At 42.0% G+C, this 12,913-nt stretch overlaps 1 protein-coding gene and 2 long non-coding RNA genes across 3 annotated transcripts in view; 1 reads left to right on the top strand and 2 right to left on the bottom strand.

Moving 5' to 3' along the window:
* Nucleotides 1–549: 549 nt before the first annotated feature.
* Nucleotides 550–12,913, top strand: part of LOC138967977 (glutaredoxin domain-containing cysteine-rich protein CG31559-like) — a 26,728-nt gene continuing 14,364 nt past the window's right edge. Inside the window, exons 1-2 of the mRNA XM_070340539.1 lie at nt 550–561; nt 894–926. Coding sequence (XP_070196640.1) covers nt 550–561; nt 894–926 — 45 coding nt within the window. The remainder of the gene's footprint in view (nt 562–893; nt 927–12,913) is intronic.
* Nucleotides 3,604–6,292, bottom strand: LOC138968997 (uncharacterized). Its single transcript, XR_011456339.1, has 2 exons — nt 4,430–6,292; nt 3,604–4,142 (listed from the first exon to the last, which is right to left on the bottom strand). It is a non-coding gene; the product is annotated as an uncharacterized lncRNA (long non-coding RNA).
* The window catches only part of LOC138968996 (uncharacterized), a 1,716-nt gene continuing 307 nt past the window's right edge, over nt 11,505–12,913 (bottom strand). The window contains exon 2 of the long non-coding RNA XR_011456338.1: nt 11,505–12,410. This is a non-coding gene — a long non-coding RNA (uncharacterized lncRNA). The remainder of the gene's footprint in view (nt 12,411–12,913) is intronic.

The raw sequence follows: 12,913 nt of genomic DNA, 5'->3' as shown, positions 1-12,913 counted from the left end.
ATGGAACCGCCATTTTAAGACCCCTTGACTTAAGACTTCCCTTCTGTTCAAGCTCTTACTACTTCAGATTTTCACTTCATAAACTCTGTAGATTTACCTCCATTTTCAGACTTTCGCATTTTTAAGACCATATTTTCGGATTGTTTAGGTCTTAAACTTAAAGGGGGTTCCGATGTTAAGAGACACGATCACAGCCAGGCTGGCTTCGTTGAGAAAATGGTGGACAATTACTGTAGTTGTGTTTGACTTTGGTCCTTAGAGAAAATTGTCGGCATTAACTGTGGTTATTGATGTGGCAGTTGGGCGATGCATGGGTGGATAATCAATCTGTGTGGTTATGCTTGGTTGAATAATGGTTTAGAGGATGGGAAAAGCGTGTGTATTGTTGCGTCTGTGAGAATAAGTAAGCTTTTGACTGACCCTTGCTTAAAACCAGGACAAGAATGGTTGGATTTTTATCGTGATTAAAGCATTGGGTCACAGCCTGGTTTTTGTATACTGCAGTATTTAAGTGAAGACTTGTGCGAGAGCGTTGCCGTTGGTGGGAACATGGCCAAATCGGTGGTTTTGTTATTGTTTTATTTGGGGGTTTTATTGGTTGGTTGGTGGGTTGTTTGGCGGTGGTGGTGGTCTCGTTTGTTTGATTTGTTTTCTTTCATTTGATTTGTGTGCTTGTTTGTTTGGTTGGTTGGTTGGTTTTGTATGTTTGTTTGGGGAACGATGGTTTGTATCGTGTGTGTCTTTGGGCGTTCATAATGTGTCTGTCTGTTTATATGTACACACGTTTTGTTGGTTTGGTTTGCTCATAAAGCTGGGTACATTCTATATTCATCTACTTCAGTATTGTATGTGGTGACAAACTAATAACCATCAGTTGGCTGCCCGTCTTTCAGATTAAGGAAGATGCAGAAGAATCGGCCCCGGTTGTGAGTACCCGTCTCGTGTCAATGTTGTCATAGTTTCGTGTTTCATCGCTCTTTTGTAGTCTGAAGCTTCACTGGGTAGTTCTAACACAACATCTTCAATGTCTTCCTCTTCGTATTGTGTCGGTATTTCTATGCAGTGACACACTCTCTTGTTGTTGTTTCGTGGAACTTTGAGAAATAATGTTTTTGAGTCACTTGAGAAAAAGTGACTCTATGTAATCGGTCAGTGTTAGTCTGTCCGGCCGGCCGTCCGGCCGTCCGGCCGGCCGGCCGTCCGTAGACACCACCTTAACGTTGGACTTTTCTCGGAAACTATCAAAGCGATCCGGCTCATATTTTGTTTAGTCGTGACCTCCAATGACCTCTACACTTTAACGATGGTTTCGTTGACCTTTGACCTTTTTCAAGGTCACAGGTCAGCGTCAAAGGAAAAATTAGACATTTTATATCTTTGACAAAGTTCATCGGATGTGATTGAAACTTTGTAGGATTATTCTTTACATCAAAGTATTTACATCTGTAGCCTTTTACGAACGTTATCAGAAAAACAAGGGAGATAACTAGCCTTTTCTGTTCGGCAACACACAACTTAACGTTGGGCTTTTCTCGGAAACTATAAAAGTGACCGGGCTCAAATTTTATGTGAACGTGACTCCCAGTGACCTCTACACTTTGACGTCTGCTTTGGTGACCTTTGACCTTTTTCAAGGTCACAGGTATGTCTTGAAGGAAAAAAATTGAAATATCATATCTCTGAAACTATTCATCGGATTTGATTCAAACTTTATAGGATTATTCTTTACATCAAATTATTTACATCTGTATTGTGTTGTGAATAGCAATTTCTTCCTGTCCATCTGATGCCTCATATAATATTCAGAACTGCGAAAGTGACTCGATCGAGCGTTTGCTCTTCTTGTTATGTTTTCGATTCAGAATAACAGAACGTTCTTCCACCGAAGGCAGAAAGACACTACATGAAAGATATTTCTCTGTGTTTTTCTTTGAAACCATTACTTCAATGCAAAGTTATTATGTGGTATGTAAAGCATGCACGTACATAAAACCAGATAATGCCTTTATTGCGATTGCAACAATTACTATAGATTTTGGTCGTGGCAGTGCAGACTTACAAGAACACTTGATCAATTTTCATTTTTGTTGTTGTTGTCAGGTTATAAAATTGATAAACATTAGCAAGGGGATGGATACAAGTCAAATACAAAAATAAGGAGAATGTAACACTTAAATGCAAGTTTGACAATGGACCCCCCCCTCCCCCACTCCCTTTTAGGGACCCCCTTTTTTATACCCAAGTTTTCGAGATGTTTCGTACAAAACGCCCGTTACCCCCATTTAAGTCTCGATCACCCTCTTTTAAAGCGTGATTTTCCAAAGGTCACTCCTAAAAGTCTGATACCGGGAGGGGGGGTGAGGGGGAGGGGGGAGGGGGGGCACTGTATAATGTGAGATTATGAGGAAGAAAGGACGACGCGCCCTTCTATCAGACATGCCCCCAGCTGTGGTAGCGAGTGTTTACGTACAAAGTTCACGGAGATAAGCTACAGACAGAAGGATTAGCCGATCATATGCTTTTTGTCGGGCAAGGTGATTACAGGTGAACTCGCTTTACTCATATGTGAAAGCACACAAAAAGATAGGTAATTTGTTTCGGAAAAAAAAGTTTTTAAATGTCATTAACTAGAGTAGGGGATGCTTAGTAACATGCAACAAAAAGCAGATTTATATTGTCTGTCTTACTTAATAAATATCAAGCTTCTGATTGCACAGAGGCTAAGCACTCATGTTTCCGAAGTGTACAGTAACGTGATCTATACAAACTGTGCACAGCAATACACAGTTGTAAACAAAATAAACTGCTTGTTTGTGTGTTTCTTTTTTTGTTTGTTTGTTTGTTCGTTGTTTCTGATTTTTGTTTGTTCTTTGTTTTGGTTTGTGATTTTTTTTAAACTATTTGTTATGTACATATAATTTGACCCTGTGGAGTCAAAAACACTCAAAAAGTTGGGGGTTTTTTAATTAAAAAAAGTAAATTTTATCTGCCGACGGATTATAATAGTAATACTAAGTACGTTCCTAAAAAGCTGTGTGTGACTTATGTCCCTTGTGAACAAATGCTGACCCATATAGCGAACTCCTTTTGTGACGTCAAGTTGTTTTTTGCCCGAAAACTTGACTTATGTAAGACCTTACACGGTCAAATAACCGCCCAAATATGTCCAACAAAGGTCACAATGGGTCAAATAAGACCGAAGTAAAAATCTAAGATAAACAAGGAGGCGCCAATCACATTATTGAGTTAGCCCCGTTCTCTCCGTACGAACTATGCCCGGAAGAGGATTTCCTACGTCCTCTTGCGAGACTTGCACGGATCGAACTTATCAACTTCCACTCTCTCACTCAAATATGTGATAAAAATACAAGAAGAGTGGTTGGAACTAGTTTTGAACTCCCAAAATTTACTTGGGGGGAGCTCTAACCCAAGGCCTGCCGTGGGCTCGTGTCTCGAGACCCCGCTGAGAAATAAGACAAGAACCGGGAAAGACTTGGCCAATTGAAACTAATTAAAAAGATAAAATAATTTCACAAAACAGGACAAACGTAGAAAACAATTGCAGCACAAACTCGCGTCTGCTTTCACCACCACGACACACAATAAATGTTGTCACTTTGTACTTTATTGCTTAATATAATGGCAGCTAATACACATACGTACAGACAAGACGAGTTCTCAGAGGATTGGTGGGCTTCAGCCTGAGCGTACAATATCTCTGTCAGGCGACAAAAGGGTTAATCCCATGCTAGATCATTCTCATACATCGACAGGGCACTCACCGACCCCAATACTAGCAGATCACACAACCATCCTTTTATCAAAAAAAGCAATACACTGTCCTCTTCACAATGCCAACTATTACAAACACCCCTACCATGGACAATGTCATCACAACTTCCGGTTAAAGTTTGGATTACACTATACGGGGAGAGCACACTTGACGTTCACAACAGTCACAAATAATGATTACCGAGAGAACCCCGTAAGACAATAAAACTGGATCTAAAAAAATAAAAAAATAAAATATAAAACTGAAAACTGAAACTAAAACTGAAACCTGCACCTAAAACTAAACCTAAAACTAAAACCTGAATCTAAAACCCCTTAGGAAAGAGTAGTCTACAAACGACGTCTGCTCCCTGTAAACACAAAAGCACACACCCAGGGTACATTACTGCCTGTTTCACAGTGGGTATGTACATCAAGGTATTACAACCTCTTACCCGCTTTCTCTGTGTTGGAACATAATTTTCTTCACTCCCTTTCACCAAGTTCAAATGGCGATTTTATCATCAAATCTTCACAGTGTCTGTCGTAATTCTTTCAATGCAACTCATTAACAAAGCTAACACTACATTAATAACACATTAATGCCATCTTGTTCTTCACTGAATTCAAACATAAGCAAAGGAAAGGATGTACGAACCTCTTCTCATGCCTTTTCTCTCGGTCACGCTACCTCTGACCAAAACATGAAAACCGCGGCATCCTCCTCCATCTGCAATTATTACGGAACTATCAATAGCGACTAAATTAACGATTTTGATTTCCTGTCGTATCCAAGATGTTGTCATCTCAGATTACTGACTGACTTCACTATGAAATTAATACTTTTCCCGGAAATCTACCACAATTTATGTTTTATCATAGTACACTTTCTTCTAATACTGTGTACAACACGGTTTAACAACATAGTCTCGGCTGTCACATCACGCTTCCACTTCAACTCTTAATCTTTCCCTTTTTGATCCCACAACGTCAAAAATAGACTGTCTTTCACAACTCAACTAAAAGTTCAATTTTCTGATCAATCGTTTTCAAAACCATTCCTTATAACTACCAAACATAATATTCCCCCAAAATATCATCCTATTTTACCAATATACCTGTGATTAATCATCAATTTTCATCAAAAATATGATTTGCACCGGCGCCATCCACAAACAGGCTTTTCTCACAACAAGCACCACTTCAAATCCAACAAATTTTCATCCTTAATCTCACCATCGATCATACAAATATAAAATCAAAATTACCTCCACGTCTGGCATCACAATCTACCACATTAGATCACCGGATGCTGCCAAGAATCTCTATTTCTTTCCCGATTCTTTTCTCAATACTACGCCAGCATGTCTTCTCGACTTCGCAGTCAGGCGGAAAAGGAACATCTTTGCGCGCGTCTCCAATCACATGACCCAAAAATACTCTCCTACCAAAAACCTAAATCCTTCAGTACTCGTGATTCAAACCACTTTCCAACTCACAAATCCTTTGTGAACTCATACCCTGTCAATCAAAATAAAATCTTAATAACACAAAAACGTATTTTGTTGTCAAAACATAATTTGCAGCAAATCTACATTTTAACCTCAGCAACGCAAACCCTTTTTGACTAACGTAGTTGTTTCCCCTACACCGCAAATCCCTCGCACTTGGTTACACACTCCCCAACTCGAACGTCGGCTCCTGACGACACGCGTCTCCCAAAACTAAGTGTCTACCTAACCTCGGCTACGAGCCTACGAGCAGGAAACTGGAAACACACTACGAGCATGTTTACTAAAAACCCGAATTCACCACAAACCATATCATACAAAATCCACCTTTATAAATCATATTATATGCAACCCACCTCTGAGAACCATGGACAAACATGACATAAACAAACTTCACCGTCATACTACTACACGTAAACCATTAACCAACATAAACAACGGAGCATTGGAGTCCCAAATCACTAAGGCCGTAGGAAATAACAAAAGTGCCGAGGTTGAATGTCACAGTGATAAACCCCGTGGATCATCTGCATTCACTAAAGAAGTGCAAATACCACTCATCACTGTCTTCGCCCAACAACGCTCTCACTAAACCAGCTAACCACAGCAGTTAAAACTCCAATCCATAAAACCATAAAGAAACCAAAACTCGAATCATCCTTAGCTCCAGCACACAACCAATCCCAGGTTCAGCACTAGATCACGTGAAATGCTGTGTCTATTATGACCACCAGCACTGACAAACCAGTGTCCCAAGATCAATGCTTACTAAAACCATAACTGAGCTACAGCACCAGAAAGTTTGACAAAACCCGTTCTCAATCGTGCTTTTAACAGCCACGGTCAAAACTCATCTAACCCTCTAATAGCCAAGCGCTCACACCACGCTCCTGTCCTACTCTCATCAATTTCACAACTGTGAAACCGAACAAAACTCGCGTTTAACTAACACGTAAAGATTATGCACTACTGCAGTCGTAACGGCTAATGGCGTCACCACCTAGATCTGGTTCTAATGTCACAATGACAACACACGAGCTGCACCTACTGAAAGATTACTCTACTCGCTCATCAAAGTCTTTCCCCAAAAATCTGAGTAACAACAAGACCATCATCATCACTAACTCCAACAGCTTCTAACCTTCAAAAATAAACTGACTTGTGCACCATAGGTAAAGTAAATCAAGGGACTTATGCTAGACACGTGAAGAGCTGCGTCTATAACGACTCGCTAACCCCGACAACAAGCAACGTCCTAAGATTACACCACACCCAGTTACACCAAAAATTAACGTTTGGCTTACGTTAATTCTAATAACCCAACACAAATAACCAACACAATATGTAACGATCGACAGTAACATCAGAATCTGCAGGGAGAATGGAGGAAATAATGATTCTCATTCAGGGGGAATATCGGTTCCCGCTCCCCAACTCCGAATCTACCGCGCTCCGGGAGAAAAATCTTAACTGTATCCAATCCACTTATTAACTAGCATGCTAATCTTAATTTCCAGTTCAGTTTTACTCTAGACTGAGCTAGTCTAATCGTCACATCGTGTTCTAAGGTGCGTGCCACCTATACCTTTACTCTCTTTTATCAAGACTGAGCTAGTCTTTCTGTGCAACGTTTAAAAGGCTTGTGCAACCATATCTGACCTGCTTCTCTCGTCATCAAGACAGAATTAATCTCTCTAACGCAGGACATTAAGTTCATACAGCCTACTTCCCATTATTCTTTTTCACCAGATGGAGTCATACTCCATCCTGCATCGTTTATCGGCTAGTGCAACCCGTATCCATACCTTACTCGTTTTATCGAGACTGAGCTGGTCTCTTTATACAACATTCTACATGCCTGTACAGCCTTTAGATTCTCCTAACCTCCACGGGACCACCACAAAATTCCAACATCACACGTCGACAGATACAAAACAAGGTACACAACATAATACAAGAGAGCAGTAGTTATAACACAAGTCTACATCAGTAAGGACAACGTCTCTATTCCAAACAGTGGAACTTGTCCAAAAATGTTGATTGACCTCATATCCAATGACATGGCAACAATAACTCCACCCTCTCACGAAAACCAAAGTTTTCCACTGGTTAGAAAATATTTAATATCTCGTACTGTCCAAGCCGAAGCTAGACAGCGACTGACGTTACCTCCCAATCGGTTTAGGTAATGAAAGTCGATTTCAAAATTACAACATCTTCTTTAGCTGCCCTTACTAAAGGAACAGTACACTATAACCTATCTCGTCTTCATCGGTAATACATAAGTTATAATACCACATACTCTCTACAAAACACTCGACGTCACGAAACGAAGTTTGATTAGAAAAAAATGACACTTAATAACTATAACCAACAAAAAAAACCAAACTGGTATAAAAATAAAAAAAATCGCTACCGACCTCTTACCCTCCAGTACTTCTGGCCAACGTACACAACTGCCCCACGGTACCTAGCGGACGAGTACATCATTACACCCCCTGACCTAGGCGAACAGTTATGCACCCAATGTGTTGAGCTGACCCACCCTACCGTCAATGCTCAACCACCGTGCCTCGGATCATGATCCGACAATGGATCACAACCGCCATCACAGCCCGACAAGGGACCATGACGGCATCACGGCCCTTTTAACGGCCTTCCTTACTTTAGCACAGCTGTGTACCTCACGGACCATTCATAGCCATACTGCTATTCCTTTTATTTACACAACCACACTTACACTATCGCCACGACAGTCATCGGAATCCACATCACTTGCCTTCACGATGTTGCTTAACTTCTTCCTATATGGGTCAGATTCTGTCCTTTCACCCCAGGTTCTGTCTAACTACTACATCCAGAGTCTGATCACGCAGGCTGATTGAAACAGTACCTGCCACAGGTTGGCTAGACCTCACCTGTCTCTACAAACCCTATGAGTAATCCCTTGACAACAACTCTCCACGCGTACGACACAATCTCCTACATCCTCATCAGGAACCAACACTCAGGCTGTTGACCAACACCTGCTACAGATCGCTCAAGCGACATCTGCTTCCGTTGCTCCTATGAAAACGCTAAGAAAACCGCTAAGAGACAGGAACCTTCTTCCACAGGAATTTAACACAACACCTCCAACAGGCCACATAGTGCCTTCATCACCGAACACGGAATCATAAATCCGCTGTTGGTAACCAACGGTTCTATGATTATCTCCTCATCATCCCGAACTTCTTGACTCCCCGTGACCATGACTGAAACTATCGACCTCGCCGCTGCGTGTACCCCGCACTTCGGTAGTCGAACTCTTCCCAGACAACTTCTCTTACCGCCCTTTGGGTACTCCAAACCCTTCGGTAAATCTTTTGCCCTCTCTATCACATTTGTCCCCAGCACAAGGTCTGGCTCACCTTTCTTCGAGGACTCGCTTGCACTCACTAGCACACCACATTTCTGGAGAACCTGTTCACCCACCTTGATATCCAAGAGCACGTATCCCAAGTAGGGAATACTAGTCCCATTCGCCGCAACCAATTGAATGAACTGCGTATTTCGAACCAAACTCTTGGTCGCGAAATATTTCTCGAACCATCTTTTGCTCATGATAGTCACCTGTGACCCTGTGTCCCACAGACACTCTAATCTGGTACCATCTACCTCCACAAAGACCATAGTCTTCTCACCTACCATCCGTGAAACCAAGGTGGAGTCTCCTTTCTTACCATCCGACGTACGACTCTCTACGCGGACGGTTGGTCGTTTAACGGACCTTCCCCTTGTGTCGCCACACCTGGACACCTTCGCCACACATGCCCTGCACAATTGCACTTAGCACAAACTGGCTTTCCATCTGGAGTATACTGAAACCTCGTTGACCTGGGTCCTCGCCTAAATGTCTGTCTGAATGTCGACGACAACCTGGACTGTCCACCTCCCTCGTCCACCGCCGCATCATTCCTTGAAACATTTGTCCTGCGCAACCAACCCTTCAACTCTTCCAGATCCCTGGTCATCTTGTGCATCTGTTGCCTAACATCCTCTATGCCTGTTTCGGTGGTCCCCCCACTAACACTACACTGTGCCCCAATCTGCCCTGTGACACACTTCTCTTCTGACGCCACTTTCAACCCTTCTTTGACTCCGGTGATCAACCTGTCTAGATCCTCTTTCCAATCGTCCCTACTCTCTACCTCCACCGAGTTTGCTTTTACTGTGCGACTAGTGGCTCTATTCTTTGGCAATCCTGACTCTATTGTCTCCTCCCAATCAATGGCTAAACGCCTTAGCGTGCGGAAGGACTGACTCTGCTGTTGCGACTGCCTTTTCAGATCTAAAACTAGACCCTTGTCTCTCACCCCTTCAATGAAATGATCGCACAGTAACTCTTCTCGAGAAACCTCTCTGCCACTTGTTTCTTGCTTCTTCACAAGTCTCTCGAACTTCTCATGCAAATCAGTTGCAAACTCTCTCACCGTTTCTCTGGGTAACTGTTCCCTTTCTGAGAATTCTTTCAAAAGAGTAGACAGAGACCGATTATCGCCATAGGCTTCGTTCAACACCTCAAATACATCCTCTGCGCCAAAACATCTCCTGCCCCCGTTTTTTACTTCACGTCTGGCATCACCCTCAACGTAAGACAGAACCACCTGCAGTCCTTCCTTCGATCCCAAATCCCTTTGTGCTAGCATTGCCCTCATGTCCATGACGAACTCCTCTACATCGTGCCCCGCTCTTACAGACTCTTTTCCTTTGAATGACTTTATCTTTGGGGATGGGTACACTGCTACTGGCACTCTAGCCGATGTTCCTCTACTTGCTTCCAGGTTCGCCATGGTAGACTCATTTGCCACCCTATCTTGGCGTTCGTTTGTAGCCACAAATTGTGCTAACTCTACCCCGGACAGTCCCATTCTAATCCCTAACCTCTCGTAGTGATCAGCCGCCCCCAGCATCTGTACTTCTTCCCTTCTTGTATACCCTCCACTTGGTGTCTGAAAATACGAAGCACCCTCACTCTCCCTCAAAGACTCCTTCAGCCTCCTCATTAAGTCATCATCACTAGGATGTAGTATCTCTCTTCTCTCTTTCCTGTCCGTCATGTTGATTAACCTTATTCCTGCAATCTACACAAAAGATCTTTCCCCAGCACGACACTAGCTTTTATATCAGTACTGTCCTGTTTCACCAGCAACTTCACATCCTGTAAAGTTACTTGTTTAAATGTAAGCGTGACGTGACATTCGCACATGAAAGTGATCCTACTGTGTTCTCCCGAACTACCAATTAGCTTTCTGATACAATTCCGGAGGAGGATCTCGCAAGTTCGGAAATAAATGCAAACGGTGATTTATTGTCACAGACGCAATCGAAAACGTGACCTTCAACGTTTACCAATTCGGTTGACATCTATTTTATTCCGTCAAACAGTTCCGAGGTTCGCAACTCCTTTCATTCACTTTCACACAATTCGCAAAGTCAAGGTCACAACACAAGTACACAAAACAGTATTGACACAGGTCTTGCGTCGCGCCGCAGTCCAAGTTCCTCTTCCTTCTCTCGTCCAGCCGATCCAGATGTCGTTGCCGCAGTCGTTGCCGTTGCTCTCGTCGTTCGATCCTAGTCCTATCCTAAGGGGTTCTCTCACATAAATATACACACAAAAAAAACCACAAACAATGTTCCAATTGGTCCAAGCTCGCCAAGTTCACATATAACTCCACATGGTGGTCCCGTCGGATGGTGCCAAATAAGACCCTACTACGGTCAAATAACCTCCCAAATATGTCCAACAAAGGTCACAATGGGTCAAATAAGACCGAAGTAAAAATCTAAGATAAACAAGGAGGTGCCAATCACATTATTGAGTTAGCCCCGTTCTCTCCGTACGAACTATGCCCGGAAGAGGATTTCCTACGTCCTCTTGCGAGACTTGCACGGATCGAACTTATCAACTTCCACTCTCTCACTCAAATATGTGATAAAAATACAAGAAGAGTGGTTGGAACTAGTTTTGAACTCCCAAAATTTACTTGGGGGGAGCTCTAACCCAAGGCCTGCCGTGGGCTCGTGTCTCGAGACCCCGTTGAAAAATAAGACAAGAACCGGGAAAGACTTGGCCAATTGAAACTAATTAAAAAGATAAAATAATTTCACAAAACAAAACAAACGTAGAAAACAATTACAACACAAACTCGCGTCTGCTTTCACCACCACGACACACAATAAATGTTGTCACTTTGTACTTTATTGCTTAATATAATGGCAGCTAATACACATACGTACAGACAAGACGAGTTCTCAGAGGATTGGTGGGCTTCAGCCTGAGCGTACAATATCTCTGTCAGGCGACAAAAGGGTTAATCCCATGCTAGATCATTCTCATACATCGACAGGGCACTCACCGACCCCAATACTAGCAGATCACACAACCATCCTTTTATCAAAAAAAGCAATACACTGTCCTCTTCACAATGCCAACTATTACAAACACCCCTACCATGGACAATGTCATCACAACTTCCGGTTAAAGTTTGGATTACACTATACGGGGAGAGCACACTTGACGTTCACAACAGTCACAAATAATGATTACCGAGAGAACCCCGTAAGACAATAAAACTGGATCTAAAATAAGAATAAAAAAAAATAAAACCTAAAACTGAAACCTGAACCTAAAACCGAAACCTAAAACTAAAACTAAAACCTAAAACTGAAACCTGAACCTAAAACCCCTTAGGAAAGAGTAGTCTACAAACGACGTCTGCTCCCTGTAAACACAAAAGCACACACACCCAGGGTACATTACTGCCTGTTTCACAGTGGGTATGTACATCAAGGTATTACAACCTCTTACCTGCTTTCTCTGTGTTGGAACATAATTTTCTTCACTCCCTTTCACCAAGTTTAAATGGCGATTTTATCATCAAATCTTCACAATGTCTGTCGTAATTCTTTCAATGCAACTCATTAACAAAGCTAACACTACATTAATAACACATTAATGCCATCTTGTTCTTCACTGAATTCAACTATAAGCAAAGGAAAGGATGTACGAACCTCTTCTCATGCCTTTTCTCTCGGTCACGCTACCTCTGACCAAAACATGAAAACCGCGGCATCCTCCTCCATCTGCAATTATTACGGAACTATCAATAGCGACTAAATTAACGATTTTGATTTCCTGTCGTATCCGAGATGTTGTCATCTCAGATTACTGACTGACTTCACTATGAAATTAATACTTTTCCCGGAAATCTACCACAATTTATGTTTTATCATAGTACACTTTCTTCTAATACTGTGTACAACACGGTTTAACAACATAGTCTCGGCTGTCACATCACGCTTCCACTTCAACTCTTAATCTTTCCCTTTTTGATCCCACAACGTCAAAAATAGACTGTCTTTCACAACTCAACTAAAAGTTCAATTTTCTGATCAATCGTTTTCAAAACCATTCCTTATAACTACCAAACATAATATTCCCCAAAAATATCATCCTATTTTACCAATATACCTGTGATTAATCATCAATTTTCATCAAAAATATGATTTGCACCGGGGCCATCCACAAACAGGCTTTTCTCACAACAAGCACCACTTCAAATCCAACAAATTTTCATCCTTAATCT

This window comes from Littorina saxatilis, linkage group LG6, assembly GCF_037325665.1.
Source record: "Littorina saxatilis isolate snail1 linkage group LG6, US_GU_Lsax_2.0, whole genome shotgun sequence".
In the NCBI taxonomy this organism is placed as follows: Eukaryota; Metazoa; Mollusca; class Gastropoda; order Littorinimorpha; family Littorinidae; genus Littorina; species Littorina saxatilis.
Note: the sequence above shows the minus strand (reverse complement) of the source record. Positions and strands in the feature narration are given on the sequence as shown.